Here is a 20,492-nt window from a genome sequence, read left to right on the forward strand (position 1 = left end):
AGGTTCCAAATTTGGTCAACAAAAAAAAGAAAAAAAGTAGGACCAAAAAGAAAGCAAAAAAGAAAGAGAGGACTAAAAAGGTAAAAACCGGGAAGAAGTGTTTAAAAATTGCAAGCTTTTGCTATTAACCGGCACAAAAGGTCACCGATTAGACTCATAAGAGGGTTTTACTTCTTAGTCTTCGCAGATAGAGACTATTTGAGAGAAATCAACCCCGTGTAAACCGGCTATAGCCGGTAAACCACTACACCACCTTTCCCCAATCTACCTCCTTGGTCCATAGTTTCAAAATCTCAACTCTTTCTTTACAGATTCAACTCCATCTCTCTATGCGACTCCACAATTGGTTTATAATTTCGTATGGTTTACTTAGTATACGCTTTCTTTGAAGAGATTAATTTGTATACTTGGATCTTCGGCTCGGCTACGATCTCCAATCCGTAAGCTGTCAAGTCTAGCTCTTTTTCTAGATTCGTGTTTGTGAATTTGAATATTCTTGCTAGCATTGCTCGAGGTTAGATGGTTCATGTTCTCAAGTTGGGGTTTTAGTCTGTTGTTGAGCTTTTTTTTTGTTCAATTAGATAAGTAATCAGTGGCTTAATGCAATTCTTAGGGCTTGCTTTAAATCACACATATATGTCTCTGGGTGGGGTGTTGAGGGACGAAAATTTAAGTTTTTGATTCGTACTTCTGTTAAATAGTTAACCTTTTAGGGTTTATCTTTCCGGCAGACCTAGGACAAGTGCTAATACTTTTGAGGAGATACATCATATCTGAAAGGCTAATACTTATCACTGTCTGCTAATTGCTATCAAATTGTAACTTCTAAGATCTTATTGCTTACACATACAGGGTCATAAATGTCTAATGTGGGGAATCTCTGGGAGCGTTTGGTACGTGCTGCACTAAGAAGGGAGAGAACAGGGATTGATGCTTATGGGCGACCTGCTGGTGGCATTGCTGGAAATGTTCCATCTTCACTTTCCAACAGTAGGGACATAGACCCTATCTTAAGAGCAGCTGATGAAATTCAAGATGAAGACCCCAACATTTCTAGGATTTGTATGTATTTCATCCCAGTTACTTTTCCATATCTGCTAAACATTGCTAAAGATAGTGTTTCTGTAATTCTGTTACTTCATTGCAGTGTGTGAATATGCTTATACACTGGCTCAAAATTTGGACCCCAACAGTGAAGGGAGGGGTGTACTACAGTTCAAGACAGGTTTGATGTCTGTAATCAAGGTATGATTTTGAGTCAATGAGATTGTGACAAGTGTCTTGACTTTCTTCATAAACTAATTGTGCCAAATGTTCATATGGCAGCAAAAACTAGCAAAGAGGGAGGGTGGAAGTATTGATAGAAGTCGAGACATAGCTCGTTTACAAGAGTTTTATAAACTTTACAGAGAGAAGAATGATGTAGATAAGTTACGTGAGGAGGAAATGGAATTGAGGGAATCAGGGACTTTTAGTGGAAACTTTCAAGAGTAAGAATCTTTTTGCCATTTTTCTATCCACTGTGACATTTTCTATTATCTTTCATATATGAATGAAATTTTCATGTTACAAAAACAGGTTAGAACGCAAAACAGTGAAGAGGAAAAGGGTTTTTGCAACTCTTAAAGTTATAGGAACTGTTTTAGAGCAACTTGCTAAAGAAGTTTCACCTGAGGAAGCACAAGGATTGATTTCTGAAGAGTTAAAACGGATGATGGAATCTGATGCAGCTATGACAGAAGACTTGATTGCATATAATATTATTCCTCTTGATGCCCCTGTTGTAACAAATGTTATCACTTCTTTCCCTGAGGTGAATAGTAATACTGAATACCATTTCATTTTCTTTATCCTATCTGTCCAATTACTTTTATATTATTTATATTCTTATTCAAGATTCCATATTTTTTTTACTTAGGTACGTGCTGCAGTATCATCATTGAAGTACTTCAGAGGTCTCCCAAAGCTGCCTGCAAATTTTCCAATACCTGCTACAAGGAGTGCTGATATGCTCGATTTTCTGCACTACGTTTTTGGATTTCAGGTTTGTAGTTTACTAGTTTATGATAATGTGGAAATGTAAAGGGTAGATTGGGATTAAAAAATGTATTTATTCTTTATCTTTGGTGATTGCAGAAAGGTAATGTTGCAAATCAAAGGGAGAATATAGTAAATCTACTTTCAAATGAGCAAAGTCGACTTGGTACTCCTGATGAACATGAACCGGTATGTTTATATTCATGAACAAGTTACCCCTGTTCAATAAAGGGTACTTTTGTAATAAAGTTGAATGTAATTTGTTTTAGAAACTGGATGAGACTGCTGTGGAGAGAGTATTCTCGAAGTCTCTTGATAACTACATCAAGTGGTGCACTTACCTAAACATCCCTCTAATGTGGAGCAAGTATGACATTTCTACCCCTATGATCTTTCTAGAGTTAGCTAGAGCACAAATCCCTTAGCTTCTTTCTTTTGCTTTTGCAGTTCAGATATCAATAAAGAAAAGAAGATACTTTTTCTCTCTTTGTACTTTTTGATATGGGGTGAAGCTGCTAATGTTCGATTCCTTCCGGAATGTTTATGCTACATATTTCATCGTGTAAGATATTTTCTTTGATATTTACAATTTTATATGTATAAAAAGCCATTCATATGTTCTAGAAGGTTTAACTCAAAGTTTAATAAACAGATGGGAGACGAATTGTGTGGATTATTGAGTGAGCAGATTGCAAAGCCAGCTACTAGTTGTGTTGCAGAAAACGGTGTTTCATTTCTTGAACAAGTCATAACTCCTCTCTATGACGTTATAGCTGCTGTATGTTTTGTGTATTTACAACTTTGCCACTTTCCCATTTCAAGAATTTTGTTTTGTATTTGAAAAAGTCTTGATTTTTTCAGGAAGCTGATAACAATGAAAACGGGAAAGCTCCTCATTCTTCATGGAGAAACTATGATGACTTCAATGAGTACTTCTGGTAAGCTTTGTTGTAGGAAATAGCAACATTCTTCCTCTTTCATTTGTTTATTACCAATTTACCCTTCTAAATACCTTTTTTGTTTTTTCAGGTCCCAAAGTTGCCTTAAACTCGGTTGGCCATTTGACACAAATTCATCTTTCCTCTTGAAACCATCACGAAAGTCAAACGTATTCATCTTATGATCTATTTTTGGGTAGTCATTAGTCAACACATTGACTTTTCTGTCTTTGACCGCCTTTGACTTTTTTTGCAACAGAATATATTGAACGCAAGCATCACAAAACGTCGTGGGAAAACCTCTTTTGTTGAACACAGAACATTTTTCCATCTTTACCATAGCTTTGATCGCTTGTGGATCTTCCTTTTCATGATGTTTCAGGTTTGACTTTTTGACTTTTCGACTCTTCCCCTTAACTTCTTATACTCTGTACATTTTCCAATACTAAATATTTTCCTCTCCATAGGGACTTACAATCATTGCATTCAATAATGGAAAGCTGAATGACAAGACAATACGTGAAGTTCTTAGTTTAGGCCCAACTTTTTTTGTTATGAAGCTTTTCCAAAGTAGGTGTCTTTTTTCATTTCATTTAATAATAATTAATAGTTTTTATATATTTTTTTAAACTTATTGTTTCTTTTTTTAGGTGCATTGGATATTGTGGTGATGTATGGAGCCTATTCTACAACAAAGACTTTAGCTGTTTCACGGATTTTTGTTCGTTTCATTTGGTTTACATTTGCTACAATTTTCATATGCTTCCTTTACGTGTATGTAATTTAAATTTAACTTTTTACAGTTTAATCAAATTCCTACATGGAGACTTTTTTAAAATGATATGATTGTATGTATTCCAGGAAAGCTCTGCAGGAGAAGACTAGTTCAAATTCAGAGTCGATTATTTATAAAATATATATAATAGTTTTATGCATCTATGCTGGAAGTCATTTGTTTTGGAGCTCATTAGCAAGGTTGCCAGCCTGTCATCGCCTTTTCAATCGGTGTGATAACTCACCAGTTGTTCGTTTAATCAAGTGGATTCATCAGGTTTTTTTATAGTTTCATATTTTTCTTTTTATAATCCTTTTACTTTATTACAATAATAACAAGATTTTCTAATTCTTTTTATGAAGGAACATTATTATGTTGGACGTGGCATGTATGAAGCAACAACTGATTATATACTGTAATGCCTTGACTACCCTTTACTTTTTTTTTAATAATTCTTGTTCTTTTTTATTATACTGAGGGTATATTGGTAAAACAGGTATATGCTTTTCTGGCTTGTTGTATTGGGGGGAAAGTTCTCGTTTGCCTATTTTCTCCAGGTAAATAACACATGTTTTAGGTTGGATGTATATTATGAAATTTGTTTTCTGGAATGTAAGGGTAAAATTGTCATTTACTCTCATTCAAACGGTTTTTTTCAGTCTAGAAAAAGAAATAGGTGACAGTTTTTACTCTACATGACATGATGGGGAAAAAAGAAGCATGTGTTTCAACTTTTAAACTTCAATATTACTAATTTTTTTGATTTTCTTATTTATACAGATAAGGCCATTGGTGAAACCAACAAGGCAAGTAATTAAAATAGAAGATGTGCGATATTCTTGGCATGATTTTGTATCAAAAAGTAAGCTGTAAATTTGGTGATATTGAAAATAAAAATATATTTGCTTGATATTTATTTTAATGATTTTATATGCAGACAATCATAATGCCTTGACTGTTGCTAGCTTGTGGGCCCCTGTGGTTTGTGTAAGTTAACATTTTGTTTTTGTTTTTCTGTTTTCTTTTCTACTTTCTTTCTCTTCATACTAATATATATATATATATATATATATATATATATATATATATATATATATATATATATATATATATATATATCTTTGAATTGCAGATCTATCTTTTAGACATTCACATATTTTACACTATTATATCTGCTGTTGTGGGTTTCTTGCTTGGAGCTAGAGATCGTCTTGGTGAGGTAAATTTACCTTTTCGCCCTTGTCTACTCACATAACGTGTAAACCTCACTCGAAAGGCATACATACTTATTAAAAAACTAATTCATATTTTCTTGATGCTTTCAGATTCGGTCTTTGAGTTCTGTCCACAAAAACTTTGAGAGGTTCCCTGCAGAATTCATGGATAATCTCCACATTCCTCTTTCAAACAGGTGTTCTTCATTTCTTTCTGTAACATAATTTCTTGAATTCCATTTTCTGTCATATATTAATGTTTAATTATATATTTTCAGGAATTCCCTTAAGGTAACTGGTCAGATTCTTGTAAAAGATAAGTTTGATGCTGCTAGATTTTCACCTTTCTGGAATGAGATTGTAAAAAATCTAAGAGAAGAAGATTACATTACTAATCTGTGAGTTTTCAACTTCTATTAACATGCCTTATTTAGGTAAAATATTACATTTTTGCCCTCAGGTTTTGATGTGCGATGTGTCTTCTTTTCAGGGAAATGGAATTGCTTCAAATGCCTAAAAATACTGGAACTGTTCCCATGGTGCAATGGCCTCTTTTTCTACTAGCCAGCAAGGTTACTAAAAATCCTTCAATTTTGAATTTTTACGTTTTCTTTATAAATATTTATTTATTTATTTATTTTTTCTTTTTTATATTTAGTTATTCCTTGCAAAAGATATAGCTGGAGAGAGTGACACACAAGACGAACTATGGGATAGAATTTCAAGAGATGATTATATGCAATATGCAGTTGAGGAATGTTTTTACACCATCAAGCTAATTTTGACTTCAATTTTCGACAAAGAAGGGAACGAATGGTATGTGTTTAATCAGGGTCAATTATGTCATTTCACTATTTTTTTTTAACATATTCATCTCCCACAGGGTTGAAAGAATATACGGTGACATTAAAGCAAGTATAGTGCAAAGAACAATCCACTTTGACTTTCAACTGAAAAAACTCTCACTTGTTATGCAAAAAGTCACTGCCCTTACTGGAATTCTGGTCTGTATTTGTTTTTTTTAATCAATTTATTTTCTTTTTAATGTAATAATGTGTTTTTAAATTTTAATTGTATATTTACAGAAAGAAGGTGGAAGCCCTGAATTGGAGATTGGAGCTGTTAATGCTGCTCTAGATCTTTATGATGTTGTCCAGCTTGATTTTTTTAGTGGCAATATGAGGTGTGTGTGTACAACAATAATAGTTTAAAATTTTTAATTTTTTTTGTATAACATATATTTTTGGATCTTTTTTCAGACAAAATTATACCACATGGAATAATGTTATAAAAGCAAGAAAAGAAGGTCGTCTGTTTTCAAAGCTGAAGTGGCCAAAAGATCCTGAATTGGTATGTACTAGACTAATAGTTAAACTCATGTTATTTGAATTTTCCTTTATCTATTTTTCTCATTGGTTTTTAATTTTTATAATTTTTTTTTTCATCTAAAGAGGTCACAAATTAAGAGGCTACACTCGCTTTTAACAATCAAGGATTCAGCAGTAAATGTTCCTAGAAATCTAGAGGCTAGAAGAAGATTAGAGTTTTTCACAAATTCACTTTTCATGTCAATGCCCATCACCAGGCCTATTCGCGAAATGTTATCTTTCAGGTAATTACTAATTTGCCCCTCATTTGAATGTTTTTAACCAATTAAACCACTTGGGTACTGATAAAGTTTTGAAATTTTTTGAATTTTCCAGTGTTTTCACTCCATATTATTCAGAGACTGTTATTTATAGCATGCGTGAGCTTCTAAAGAAAAATGAAGATGGAATTTCTATTCTGTTTTACCTTCAGAAAATTTATCCAGGTATTATGTCTTTCAAATTTCAGTTTTCAAACTCCAATACGTCTGGAATAGTAGGGGCATTTTTGTCATTTCCTTTTTGGGTTTTGCAGATGAATGGAAAAACTTCCTTGCACGTCTTGGACATGACGAAAATACCCCTGAATCGGTTCTTATTGAGAATGAAGAAGATAATCTTGAACTCCGATTCTGGGCATCTTATCGAGGACAAACATTATCAAGAACCGGTATTTTTTTTTTAATCTTTTTTTTTCTTAAATTCAAACTTTGTTAATTTTTGTATGTTGTATTGTTTACATTTTGTTTAAACCATATACAGTGAGAGGAATGATGTATTACAGAAAAGCCTTAATGCTTCAAGCCTATCTGGAGAGGATGACAGTTGGAGGTTTGTGTTTTAAATATATATATATATATATATATATATATATATATATATATATATATATATATTTATTTATTTATTTATTTTCTAATATACTTATATTACACTAGATGTGGAAGCTGCTGTTCCAGCTAATGAAGCAACAGAAACAAAAGGCTTTGAGTTTTCTCCTGAAGCAAGAGCACAAGCTGACCTTAAATTCACATACGTTGTCACATGTCAAATTTATGGAAAGCAAAAAGAAGAACAAAAACCAGAGGCTGCTGATATTGCATTGTTATTACAAAAGTCAGATATATAAATTTTACTCTTATGCTTGATTCTATATTCTTTTTCTAATAATACCAACTCTTTTTTATTTTTCTAGAAATGAAGCACTTCGAGTTGCTTTCATTGATGAGGTGGAGACTTTGACTGGTGGGAAAGTTCAGAAAGAGTTTTACTCTAAACTTGTGAAGGGTGACATAAATGGGAAAGACAAGGTTCATATCTTTCTATGATTATTAAATATTTATTTATTATATTACTTATTTACTTAATTTAAACTAAATATTTATATAATGCAGGAAGTTTATTCTATAAAACTACCTGGGAATCCAAAACTTGGAGAAGGAAAACCTGAAAATCAAAATCATGCAATTGTTTTTACACGTGGAAATGCTCTTCAAACAATTGACATGAATCAAGATAATTATTTTGAAGAAGCTTTAAAGATGAGGAATCTTCTAGAAGAATTCCATGAATATCATGGTATACGCCCTGCTACCATTCTTGGTGTCAGGGAACATGTTTTTACAGGAAGGTATAAAATTATAAATAAAAAATAATAATGTATTTAGTTATTTAACACACACATTCAGAAAGTTTTAATTTTGTTGAATCATTTATGCAGTGTTTCTTCTTTAGCATCCTTCATGTCCAATCAAGAAACAAGTTTTGTAACTCTTGGGCAACGTGTTCTTGCAAGTCCTCTAAAGTAAGTTTGACTTTTCTATTCAAGCGATATGTGCTCTTGTTCCCAGGGGTATTTTTGTCATCTTGGTGATTTTAAATTATTTTTCAGGGTTCGTATGCATTATGGTCATCCAGATGTGTTTGATAGAGTCTTCCATATAACACGAGGTGGTATTAGCAAAGCCTCTCGTGTCATCAACATTAGTGAAGATATTTATGCAGGTTTATATATAATTCTAATAATAATATCTTTTTCTCGCTTTATTTCTTGTTTTTTTAATATATCTAATATCATCTTGTGAAATTCAGGATTTAATTCAACTTTGCGTCAAGGAAATATCACGCATCATGAATACATCCAGGTATTTGTTATTTTTTTAAAAATATTTCTTCCCTTCTAAAAGTAAAAAAAAAATTGTTTTTATTTTTTTTTTTAAAATGTTGTGAAGGTTGGAAAGGGGAGAGATGTGGGGCTGAATCAGATTGCTCTGTTTGAAGGAAAAGTAGCTGGAGGAAATGGGGAGCAGGTTCTTAGTAGAGATATATACAGACTTGGTCAACTCTTTGACTTTTTTCGGATGCTTTCATTCTACTTTACAACTGTTGGATTTTACTTCTGCACCATGGTACACTACACACTTTTTTTTTATTAATTTTTATAAACAAAACGGCCAACAACTTTTTATGTTTTGATATGCAGTTGACAGTGATCACAGTGTACATATTTCTCTATGGAAAAACATATCTGGTAAGTTTTAATTTTATTTTATATAAAACTTCTCGTTACTGTTTTATATAATTTTCATGTATATATTGTTAGGCATTATCTGGAGTTGGTGAAGATATTCAATCAAGATCTGAAGTGCTGGAAAACACTGCTCTAAATGCAGCCTTGAACACACAGTTCTTATTCCAGATTGGTGTATTTACAGCTATACCCATGGTTTTGGGTTTCATCTTAGAACAAGGATTCTTAAGGGTACGTTGGTCTTTTTTCCATTGTTTACATATATATATATATATATATATATATATATATATATATATATATATATATATATATATATATATATATATATATATATATATATAACATCTTTGTTGTTGCAACTTGCAATGCAATGCAGGCTGTTGTCAGTTTTATCACAATGCAATTTCAGCTTTGCACTGTGTTCTTTACATTTTCTTTGGGCACAAGAACACATTACTTTGGTAGAACAATTCTTCATGGTGGTGCAAAGGTTTGTTTTTCTTTTTTTATCATTTTATTATTTTTTATAATCTAATTAAATTTTATTCCAAAAAAACAGTATCATGCAACTGGACGAGGCTTCGTTGTACGACATATAAAGTTTTCAGAAAACTACAGACTTTATTCACGTAGTCATTTTGTCAAAGGGTACTCTTTTTTTTTCTCTCTCTCTCTCTCTAGAAAATTCACTTTCTCTCTCTCTCTCTCTCATTGTTTTAATATTTATTTTATTATTGAAACAGAATGGAAGTGGTTTTATTGTTAGTGGTGTACATTGCATATGGGTACAATTCAAGTGGTTTAGTAGGCTACATTCTTTTAAGTGTTAGCAGTTGGTTTATGGCCATTTCATGGCTTTTTGCTCCTTATTTGTTCAATCCATCCGGTTTCGAGTGGCAAAAGTGAGTTTTCTTTCTTTTTTCTTTATTTTTTATTACATCATTTTTATATTTTATATATATATTATTTGTTTTCCAATTTTAGGACAGTAGAGGACTTCAGAGACTGGACAAACTGGCTCTTCTATAGAGGTGGAATTGGTGTCAAAGGAGAAGAAAGCTGGGAAGCTTGGTGGGATGAAGAATTGGTACACTACAGTTTTACAAAAATACCCTTCTTTTTTCTGTTACCATTTATTTACATACAGTTCTTAATTCTTAATTATAATAAAATGTGTTTTTTTTTTGTTTGTAGTCTCATATTCGAACATTTGGGGGGAGGGTTATGGAGACAATTCTGAGCCTAAGGTTTTTCATATTCCAGTATGGTGTTGTTTACAAATTGGATGTGCAAGATACAAATACATCATTATCTGTAAGAATTTCAATTCCATAATCTACACAAACTTTAATTCTCAAGAATCAAAATGGTATATTCTAATATTCCTTCATTCCTACAGATATACGGTTTTTCATGGCTTGTGCTTGTAGCCCTCACAATCCTTTTCAAGGTACACAATAAAAAAAGTTAAAAAGTCAACTATTAATAATATTTAATATCACTCTCCAAATTCTTACCTTTTTTTTTTTTAATTTTTTTAAAATTACAGATATTCACATTCTCCCAGAAAATCTCAGTGAACTTTCAACTAATCTTACGGTTTGTACAAGGCGTTGCTTTCATGCTAGCAGTCGCTGGAATATCCGTGGCCATCGCCCTTTCTCCCCTCACTGTCACTGATGTCTTTGCCTCCATCTTAGCCTTTGTTCCCACCGGCTGGGGGTTACTTTCGGTATTTTCTTTTTTTCTCTTCTTTTTAACTTTCGAATGCAAGGGTAAAATGGTCATTTATGTTTGTTGTTGTTTGTAGATATGTGTGGCGTGGAAGCCGGTGTTGAAAAAGATCGGGTTATGGAAATCAGTGAGGTCGCTTGCTCGATTGTATGATGCGGGAATGGGAATGCTGATATTTGTCCCGATTGCTTTGTGTTCATGGTTCCCTTTCATCTCAACCTTTCAAACAAGGTTAATGTTCAACCAAGCCTTCAGTAGAGGGCTTGAAATCTCACTCATTTTGGCGGGAAACAACCCTAATTCTGGGATATAGTTGTGTTGGGTTTTGTACATGTAGAGAGAGAAAAAGAGAGATAATGGTTTGACTTTGGATGTGGTGGTGTGTGTTGGTGTTTAAGATGACTTTGATACCAAGATTTAGTAAAAGTACAAGTGTTTGTAAATTATGAGGGTGTAAATTTTGTAGGATTTTGGGAATCTTGAATATGGAAAGTGGAAAGTTTTTGTGGTATCTTCTAATTTATAATCCATCATCATAACATCTTGCAAACTTGTCATAATACAAAAATCGTAATTGGATCAAAGCTTTGGGTTTTGTGTTATTGTTTTTTTTTTTTTTTTTTTTTTTTTTTTTTTTTTTTTTTTTTTTTTTGAGGTTTGTTGAAAGCCGTTTATAAAGAAATTCCAAACACCCTATTAGGGTTGTGTCACATTTAGGTTCGCCATTGTGAATTTGTTTGAAAGCAAATGAGGTTAAGTTTTAGATCATTGTCACAACTAAACAAACATGGCATAATCAAGGACGAATGAAGCCAAATAGGTGGTGGTTTCAAATTGACGAGGATGTGTAAATAAAGGATAGGTTTTGTGTTCTGATTGTGGTTGTAATTTTAATTCAAATTTAAACAAGAAAATAACAAGAAGGGTATAGTGTCATTTTCAAAGGTTTAGGTTGCGTTTAGTTGCGGAAAAACAATTTTCATTTTCTGTTTTCTGTTTTCCATTTTCAGTTTTCGTTTTCCGTTTTCATTTTTCATTGGAAAATTTAGAAAACGCGTTTAGTTCAGTTTTATTCATTTTTCATTTTCTGTTTTAGAAAATTAGAAAACGCGTTTAAATGTGCATTTTTCTATCGGTTTTCATTTTCCATTTTTTGTTATTTTAACTAATATCACAAACACCACCCCACCCCCACCCCACCCACCCTACCTACGCCACCCACCCCACCCCCACCCCCACCCACCCTACCCACCCACCCCCACCCACCCTACCCACCCCCATCCACCCACCCCACCCCACCCACCTTATCCCACCCCACTCTACCCTAACTCATACCCTACCCCTACCTACCCACCACCACCACCTCCAACCCCACCCTACCTACCACCCTTATTCTTTCTACCTATCACCCCCACCTACACATACATTTAATATATAAGAAGCAACATAAAATTCAATGTATCATTTAACATAAAAATGAACATTTTAATAAGACAAGTTTTACTATTTTAATGCTATCAATATTGTGAACGCCCCCGGCGACGTTGTGTATGTCTTTCCCATAACATGTTAGCAATTGAATCTCTAACTTGAAGCATTTCATCTTGATCTGTCATATCCAAAGGAAAACCCTCTTGAACCACGTTAAAGCCTTCTGTGAGTTCTTGAAAATTTTCACCACCATATGTATTGAATAAAGTGTCTGCCCTATCCTCCATCCGTATATAATTATGCAGTGCACAACATGCATGCGGGATCAACATTTGGCGTCTCAACGGATAGTTTGGTATATATTTCAAAATGTGAAATCTTTTTTTAAGAACACCAAATGCCCGCTCTATGACATTCCGAACAGATGAATGTACAAAGTTGAATAATTCTTTCTTTCCTCTAACTCCACTACCACTTTGCCAATCAGACCGATGATACCGCTCACCACGATATGGAGCTAAAAATCCCTTTAGATTTGGATACCCACTATCAACAACATAGAAATAATCTACACCACATAAAGCAAATATATATATTTAAGTCGAGTATTTAGAAACTAGATTAAATAAATTAGGTAAAGAAATGTTGAGAAGTCTTACCACCGGTCGGTATTGGAAATTTGTTTTCGGGTCTAATAACGGCGTCATAAAATACACGAGAGTCATTCGCTGTTCCCTCCCAGCCGGTATACACAAAAGTAAACATCATATCATGGGAACAAATCGCCATCACATTTTGTGTAACAAGCACTGATTTTCTTCCGCGAAATGACTTTTGTTTTGATAATGGAGCCCAAGCTGCTACGTGAGTGCCATCAATAGCACCGATACAATTCTGCATTGAAATTATGTATGTTAGAGAGATAGAGGTTTTACGTATAAGTGTTAACAAAGAGATCAATGAATACCTTAAAGAATGGATACCATCTCGAATCTGCTCGAATTTCTGGTTGAACTTCACCTCTGTTAGTTGTTTTAACTACTGTAAGAGCAAATGCCTTCAAAGCTCTTAACACATACTTAAACCAATAATGTACAGTCCCCGTAGAATGTTGAAAACGATCCGAAATCATTCTATGGCTTGTTCCATGACATAAAATCCGCAAACTCATTGCCAAACCCTCTTCTACACTAACATCCCTTCGATCTTCCAATAAATTCATCATCTTTAGTTTATCACACAAATTTAAAAAAAACATGTGGCTTCATCCTAATTGCTTCATAACACTGGATAGGATTACCGCACATTATCTCTCGAATGTATTCTTTTCCACTTAGCATAGATGTCCTACAAGGAGTTCGGTCAATAAAATTCCTATTGTTCTTTATTAACAAAGCAATCATCATCATATCATCCAACTCATCATCGTCATCATCTGAGTAAGAGCTACTATCCGATGAATATGACATTGGGACACTTTATCTGCACCATAAACCATTGAATTTAATGTCAATCAAGTAAAATAACACAAAAAAAAAGTAAATTCACACATCAAGTTCCATACATATCATCAAAATGTTCCACAAAATGACATCAAGTTTATACATAAACATCAAAACATAAACTAGTGCAATATGTTTATATGACATCCCTAAATTCTAAAACAACTACCCATCTAAACTATCAAGCCACTGTTTCCTCCTATTTTCAGACATCATTAGGAACATTTTTCTCCAATTAATATCAGGAAAGAAGGACAATGCTTTAGTGTACGATCTTGCACCAACACCAGGTGTAGCTTCTAAAGTCGTCATACAATCACTAATCGAGTATTCCTCGGTCAATGAGCTTGTTACATCACCATACTTTGACTTATAATGTTCTGCTCTTGCTAAATCTCTTTCCTTTCTAGCGACTATTGATTCTGAAAATGCATCCAACAAGGTATCATATTTGGAATTTCCAGGACCTTTTTTCATTCTTCTTGAACCTGGTAAACCCTCCATTTCCTCTTCCAACATACGCTTTCCCTTCCGACTACCCCCATTAAACTCACTCTCACCAAAACTACCACCCTCTAGATACTCATCCTCAATTCTGTGCTCTTCTTCTGATGTTTGAGGGGCACAAGTTGAGGCATTATGAAAAGCACCAGAAGCAGTCGAACTATTGAAGACCAAACTCAATAAGGAATAAATCTTACAACCCTTTTTCTTGAACGATTTGAAAACTTTATCTCGCTGTAATATATGGTATACAAATACTTTATTAGTTAGCAAAATAAGTCAAACATTAATAAAATTATTAGGTTTAAGATATTTTATACCTTAAAAAAATCATCCCAAACAGTATCATTAGCAAACACTTTTCCAGAAATAGCATCCCATGTGACTCCAGTATGGTTAATCAATTCACTAAACTTTAGATGAACAGATTTAAGGCGGTGGTATTTTGCTTTCACCTTCTCAGGACCATATCTTAAAGCAAATTTCATAAAAATCTGTTCATCCATTTGTGTCCAATCAGTTCCTTTGAAGATTGGAGCCCCGTTAGGATCTCTCTTGACCCTTCCCTCTAAAATCTCTAAGAAATATTTCTCACAAGCTTCTGTCCACTCCATTGCATCCCCACTGTGCCCACCCATCTATATATAACCAAATTTATTTAAAACTAAACACACTAAAATGATTCTAAATCTAACAGAGTAACCAAATTAATTAGGAGTTATGTGATTACAATGTATAATTAACTCAGACTATTCAATGAATAAAGGTTATATTAAAATTAAATCTAGGAACATGTACAGTAATATACGAGATCAAATCATAAAATAGAGTTGCACTATAGGCCATTTATGTTAGAGATACAATAGGAGAATGCTACATACATAAACAGATTTACACACAAAGAGATACACACACATACAGACATGAAAATGAAAACACAAATACATGTTATCTCATTAGGGTTTTACATTCCTGTACAGACATGAAATTGAAGCAATATTGAGGGATAAGTTTAAAATGTATTATACTCAAATTGGCATAGATATCTATAATTAAGATCGAGGTTCTATATGACATCAAGAAATCAGCCCATAAACTGAAACTAGGGCAAAAATCAACTGATTTCATCACCACCAATAAAAAGTGAAAGAAAACATTAAACAGAACGATATATGCAATTATTTATCGAAGTAATTAGTAATCGAATATAAAAGATATCCTTAGATGAGAAAAAATTGTGAAACTGTATACGTAGCGTGATGGGTAAAAAGGGTGTTGACACTTGAGACTTACGTATAACAAAGAAATGGGAAAGAATTTGAGATCGATTATGCAACAACTGATTCTCGTCAGCACCAACAAACTGTGAAATCGTAACCACTAAATACATCGATTAAGCTACAAATAAAATTAAATTTACCTGTGTTTTCTTTTTCAATAACGAGCACAGAAAGAAGCAGACGCAAAGACGAGATTTAGTCGGAGAGAGGAACCGTTGTTGTTGAGAGGAGCTGCTATGGCGGCGAATGGAAGGAAGGAGCTGCTATGGCGGCGAATGGAAGGAATTTAGATCGATCTGTGAGACCTTGGGTTGTAAGTGATACGCATCTGCACGGACTTGGAGTCTAGACGCACATGAATCACAACAATTGGGCCATGGGCCAAGAAATTGGGTTGTAGTCGTGAAAGTGGAGCATCAATAATTCATGTCTATCTCACATTGATAATCCATGGTTACCAAATAATTTGATGATGCATTTTAACATGTGAGACCTGGGGGGGGGTAGGGGGTAGGGGTGGGGGTGGGTGGGTATTTGTGGGTAGGTGTGTGTGTGTGTGTGTGTGTTTGTAGGGAGTAAGGTGTGTGTGTGTGGGGTGGGGGTGGGTGGGTGTGTGTGTGTGTGTAGGGGGTGGGGGTGGGGGTGGGTGTTTGGGTGTGTGTGTGTGTGTGTTTGTGGTGGGTGAGGTGTGTGTGGGGGGGGGGGGGGGGAGGGTGGGGGTGGGGTGGGTGTTTGTGTGTGTGTGTGTGTGGAGGGGGGGGGAGGTAGGTAAAAGTGGGTGGGATGAGAGTATGTGTGTTTATATTTAGAAAAATTTTAGAAATAGAAAAATATGGAAAACAATGATTATTGGTTTTCCAAATTTTTTCAATTTCTTTGTAATTTTAGAAAACGGAAAATTTTCATTTTCCGTGAAAAATTTAGAAAAATAGACGAACTAAACACGTTTTCAAAATTCTCATTTTTCTTGGAAAATTTTTCCGGGAAACGGCCCATTTTTCCGTAACTAAACGCACCCTTAACTTCTGAAAAAGACAAGACTTCGACTTTAAACTCAAACCCTAAATTGTGCAACTTTTTTAATTATAGAGATCGTGGATATTGGAAAAATATTTTGTTTATTGTGTAAACCATAATAACTATTTATGTGACTTCGTTTGAAATTATTGATTTTTTTTTTTTTTATAATTATTTTTTGAAAATATATATATTTTTTGAAAACGGCAAATGATTAAGTGGAAGCCTATTCGTAATATTTCAGCGAACATCCCGAGTTCCAGCTCATTTCCTGCACAAACCCATTCTCCATAAAATTTCCCCAAATGTGTCACTTTTTGAGGACCACGAGAATTAAGGCTATCACTTTCATTCCACATGAGTATTAAACTAGATGCATCATCCATCTATGTTTGATTTTTATAAATTACTCATTAACAAAAGAGAAATTAAATATCCTTTTACTTTTTGTTCTTACAAATCTTCCTATCCAATTAAATAGTGATATGTGTAACATTTAATGATATTTTAATATACTAATATAACACATGTAATCATTTAATTGGGTAGAAGAATTTGTAGGAAAAAAATAGAAGGATATTTAATTTCTCTTAACAAAATGGTTAAAATAGAATGTGTTTTATTCGACTTAAAATAAGGCCCAGGACCAGTTACATAAGTTCATGCAAAGTTAAGTATTCAAGGATTGGGCTCACGGCCTAGTGCACTTGTTGTTTGAAATTTGACATACGAATGCCTTGTTCAATCCAATCTTTCATATTGCATAAATATAAGATATGTCGGTAAAGTATGTTAAACGTGATTTTAATGTTTAAACTTTATCATATCTTTAAAATATTTTAATCTATTTTAAGATGAAATTTTTACAAAGAGTTTGAAAATTATTCAAATCATTTGCGGATACGTCTTATTTTACGACTTCATATTATAAACAACTTTCATAAGCTTAATATCAATCATGAATTCAATTTTTTGTTCTTTCTCAATTTGTTTTATTTTCGGATTATATAAAAAATCCTAGATTTTGAACAAATTACGTTTGATTGTCCATGTTGTCTGGGTTAATTGGGTTCAGTTAACAATATTAGGTTCATTGGCGGATCTACTATGTATCCCGGGGTAGCCCGGGATACCCCTAAAAAAAATTAGTAGTGTAATTTTTTCTGGATTTTTTTTTTCTTATTGTGTATTACACAGTTTTTTTTTTTTTTTTTTTTTTTTGTCGAGATACCCCTTTTTGTATTTGGGATACCCCTTTACTTTGATCCTGGATCCGCCACAGATTCTCCCCCCTAAAACTTGAAGAAAACATGAAAATGTGGGGGTATGAACTTACCTTGAGTTATTCTTAGAGATGAAGGTGGAAGAAGAGAGGTTTCCAAGTCAAGAACACTTAGGAGACACTTGAAAATTTGAAGATCTAACAACAAATACGACGATATTTGTGTGAGAAATCCATGACTTGAGTGAAGAAGTATGGGATAATAAGGTGAATGATGAAATTTACTTACCAAAACTGAAGTGAAAAGCTCAAGAACAGCCTTGAAATCTCAAGTTCTAGAGAGGGAAAGTGAGAGGGAGAGAGGCGTTTGCTTTTTGGTGAGAGGGAATGGGTAAAGTGGAAGGAGATATGAGAGTATCCAGCTTTTGATGAAGTTATGCAGTTGGAGGAGGGGTGTCAAAGGACAAATAGTTGACTAGGTAGGGAGGAATAGTGACTGAGGGTTGTCCTATGAGGGTATGGGTGTTAACTTGTGTCATACTCTAGATAAAGTCAACACTCCAACACCATATCTTACCCAAAAGATATTGTACTTAGTTTAGGATCCCCCTCCTCAAAATGTGATTAACATATGATAATATAGGGTCTCTTAAGTCAAAACACGAGTTTGAGTGAAAATCCTGCGTTAAAATCACGAAAAACGAGCTTAAAAAGAAGTCGGGGTCGAAAACCGGGAAAAAGGGCAAAATCTGCGAAATTCCGATCTTAGGGCCGAAGGTTTGGTCCTTAGGTGCTTAGAACCGAGAGGATGGTTCAGTGGATACATGAGAACCGAGAGAAGGGTTCGGTCCGAGCCTCGCAGGCGAAGCCATCAGAAGGAACCGAAAGCGAAGTAAGCTAGAAGCGAAGGGCAGTTTCGGTCCTCATGAGTTCGGTTCTTAAGCCAGTCTCGGTTCAAATTGTGACAACCCTATATTTCCCAAAATCATTGTAAACACTCGAAAGCTAAAAACAACGAAATTAACCTCGAAAATAAAGTGTTCAAGTATCTAAGTTGGGATGCATCAAATATTAGATATCATGCCAAGGTTTCCAAAAACATAAAGAACGCTCAAAATCGGGTTATGTTGAAGAAATTATAACCACTCGTATATTTACGACACGACGTTAAAACATTATTTGACGTAAAAAGTAGAATCTCAATAAAATGCATTTTAGCCTTAAGTATCTAAACCAAAGTCGTAGATCTCGTTGAAAGGTGAGCGTACATAAAAAGATCGCCCAAATTGGACCTCGTATGAAGAAGTTACGGATTTTCAAAGTTTCGTAACAGGAGTAGAGGGCTAAAAACTCGGATTGAAGATCGAGTGTTATTTAGCTATCGCCACCTAAACGGAAGTTGAAGATCTCCTCAGTAGTAATAAAACGATAAAAAGACAAACGAAAACCGACGTCGAATAAAGAACCTATGAATTTTTAACGAACTTTAGGAGGCCCGGCCTATTAAAAATATATCATTAAAAATAAAGTCAAAACTAGCCGACGGAGTCTAAATGAAAGTTGTAGAGCATAATATCACCTACGCGTGGATATAAAGAATGCGAAAAACGGAGCTCGTACGCGAAAGTTACGGAATTTAAAAGTCGGAAGCCAGGATTACGCCCCGCGTAATATGAGAGTACGCCCCGCGTACTAGACCCAGAGTCGAGTCCCATCGGCCCGCCCAAGCTACGCTTAGCTAGACCCGAGTCGTAAGCCATGACGCCATTCTACGCCCCGCGTAACCGAGTACGCCCCGCGTAACCGAGTACGCCCAGCGTACTTCGGAAGTACGCGCCGCGTACGAGGGTTTCCAACCCTATAAATAGAAGGCATAAGCTCGAGTTTAAGCACACATTCACAAATTCTCCAGATACTCTCACACCCTTCCAAGCACCAGAGACCATTCCCTCACCTCGGTTTCCGCACTCGAGCCCCCGACGAAAGATTTACGCTGCAGAGATCCCCGAAGAGCCCGACGACGCAACCATCCGCGGTCGAAGTTCTGCTCAAACCTAGCCTCTCTCTTCAAACTTAACGAGTGAGTTCATACCCCTACTTTTCAATTCTTTTCACGTTTTAGGGGGGAATGTCACACCCCAAAACCGATAACGGCGGAATACGTTTCGGGGTGGATGACGTAGTGAACAGTATCATCACAATTGCATAATAGTAGAAACAAGAAACATACAACCATAGCATTATATAGTGAATTTAATTACAAGTGTATTGCGTAATGTTTAACAAACACTCAAAAGTAGATCAAAAATAAGAGATGGGTCTTGTGCGCTCCACCTTCTCCAAAAATGCTGCGTCTGTACCTGTCTATCTTTGACCTGAAGATACAAGTTATTTTGAAAACGATTATCAGCATAAAGCTGGTGAGTTCATAAGAGTTTAGTGTGAGTTTTTCGTATACAAAGCATTAGTGCGAAAAATGTATCATTTAAATTCGTAAGTAGTAGAAACTTAGAAAAATCTCATATTTTTCCAGAAATACATTTTAAGTGATAATCTGTGAAAAGTATACATTTCCTCATTTCTTTGAAAACGTTTATAGTAAAGTATATTGGCAATCTCCAAATAACAAAATGTGATAGAACAGGTTCAGCCTGAAATCAGTGATAGAGGTGCAAGCTTCCTTTAGTGGTAGTTACTTACTTACTTCGGGTTATAGTATAACATTTAGTGTGGTATTTTAGAGTAGTTATAGTGTATTCCTTGTTTACTAGTAGTGAGGATAATAGAGAATCCCATGACCTTCCCAGTCATGCACAATATAGTGAAGTAGTGGCACCCCTGGGCCTGTACGGCGCGGACTGAAATCAACAGTCGGGATGTAATAGCGTCTGCCCCGTATAGATCTATACATGTAGAGTCGTCTTCCTGCTGGAAAACT

General features: G+C 34.6%; 3 protein-coding genes across 3 annotated transcripts; 1 reads left to right on the forward strand and 2 right to left on the reverse strand.

The window, feature by feature from the left end:
• The first annotated feature begins 282 nt into the window (after positions 1 to 282).
• Positions 283 to 11,109, forward strand: LOC111887877 (callose synthase 9). The gene is made up of 49 exons (XM_023884016.3): positions 283 to 440; positions 853 to 1,062; positions 1,148 to 1,245; positions 1,327 to 1,490; positions 1,579 to 1,813; positions 1,919 to 2,044; positions 2,137 to 2,226; positions 2,307 to 2,404; positions 2,485 to 2,599; positions 2,690 to 2,815; positions 2,899 to 2,975; positions 3,067 to 3,145; positions 3,235 to 3,357; positions 3,443 to 3,545; positions 3,626 to 3,749; positions 3,837 to 4,026; positions 4,113 to 4,165; positions 4,247 to 4,307; positions 4,531 to 4,612; positions 4,688 to 4,737; positions 4,883 to 4,969; positions 5,076 to 5,161; positions 5,243 to 5,362; positions 5,455 to 5,536; positions 5,623 to 5,780; positions 5,848 to 5,968; positions 6,050 to 6,147; positions 6,224 to 6,314; positions 6,416 to 6,576; positions 6,668 to 6,777; positions 6,867 to 7,001; positions 7,094 to 7,162; positions 7,270 to 7,447; positions 7,527 to 7,641; positions 7,726 to 7,961; positions 8,052 to 8,135; positions 8,223 to 8,335; positions 8,423 to 8,475; positions 8,563 to 8,739; positions 8,814 to 8,861; positions 8,934 to 9,092; positions 9,241 to 9,354; positions 9,424 to 9,512; positions 9,608 to 9,766; positions 9,849 to 9,951; positions 10,059 to 10,178; positions 10,264 to 10,314; positions 10,414 to 10,596; positions 10,675 to 11,109. Exons 2-49 carry the CDS (start codon positions 861 to 863, stop codon positions 10,909 to 10,911), a joined length of 5,733 nt encoding a protein of 1,910 aa, XP_023739784.2. The 5' UTR covers positions 283 to 440; positions 853 to 860; the 3' UTR covers positions 10,912 to 11,109.
• A 1,006-nt stretch (positions 11,110 to 12,115) lies between these two features.
• On the reverse strand, positions 12,116 to 13,498 carry LOC111887855 (protein ALP1-like). Its single transcript, XM_023883995.2, has 4 exons — positions 13,330 to 13,498; positions 12,997 to 13,235; positions 12,689 to 12,923; positions 12,116 to 12,597 (listed from the first exon to the last, which is right to left on the reverse strand). The coding sequence occupies exons 1-4, from the start codon at positions 13,496 to 13,498 to the stop codon at positions 12,116 to 12,118; spliced, it is 1,125 nt and encodes a 374-aa protein (XP_023739763.1).
• Positions 13,499 to 13,696: 198 nt separating this feature from the next.
• Positions 13,697 to 14,673, reverse strand: LOC111887854 (uncharacterized). Its single transcript, XM_023883994.1, has 2 exons — positions 14,356 to 14,673; positions 13,697 to 14,269 (listed from the first exon to the last, which is right to left on the reverse strand). The coding sequence occupies exons 1-2, from the start codon at positions 14,671 to 14,673 to the stop codon at positions 13,697 to 13,699; spliced, it is 891 nt and encodes a 296-aa protein (XP_023739762.1).
• Between the last annotated feature and the right edge of the window lie 5,819 nt (positions 14,674 to 20,492).

This window comes from Lactuca sativa, chromosome 1 (assembly GCF_002870075.4).
Source record: "Lactuca sativa cultivar Salinas chromosome 1, Lsat_Salinas_v11, whole genome shotgun sequence".
Taxonomy (NCBI): Eukaryota; Viridiplantae; Streptophyta; class Magnoliopsida; order Asterales; family Asteraceae; genus Lactuca; species Lactuca sativa.

Coding starts and splice junctions, on each gene's coding strand:
- LOC111887877 (XM_023884016.3), top strand. CDS start 861: ATGTCTAATGTGGGGAATCTCTGGGAGCGTTTGGTACGTGCTGCACTA. Junction 4,738..4,882: donor TGTGGGCCCCTGTGGTTTGT/GTAAGTTAACAT, acceptor TTTGAATTGCAG/ATCTATCTTTTAGACATTCA. Junction 8,336..8,422: donor TAGTGAAGATATTTATGCAG/GTTTATATATAA, acceptor TGTGAAATTCAG/GATTTAATTCAACTTTGCGT.
- LOC111887855 (XM_023883995.2), bottom strand. CDS start 13,498: ATGTCATATTCATCGGATAGTAGCTCTTACTCAGATGATGACGATGAT. Junction 13,236..13,329: donor CATTCGAGAGATAATGTGCG/GTAATCCTATCC, acceptor ATTTATTGGAAG/ATCGAAGGGATGTTAGTGTA. Junction 12,924..12,996: donor GATGGTATCCATTCTTTAAG/GTATTCATTGAT, acceptor ATTTCAATGCAG/AATTGTATCGGTGCTATTGA.
- LOC111887854 (XM_023883994.1), bottom strand. CDS start 14,673: ATGGGTGGGCACAGTGGGGATGCAATGGAGTGGACAGAAGCTTGTGAG. Junction 14,270..14,355: donor TTTGGGATGATTTTTTTAAG/GTATAAAATATC, acceptor CATATATTACAG/CGAGATAAAGTTTTCAAATC.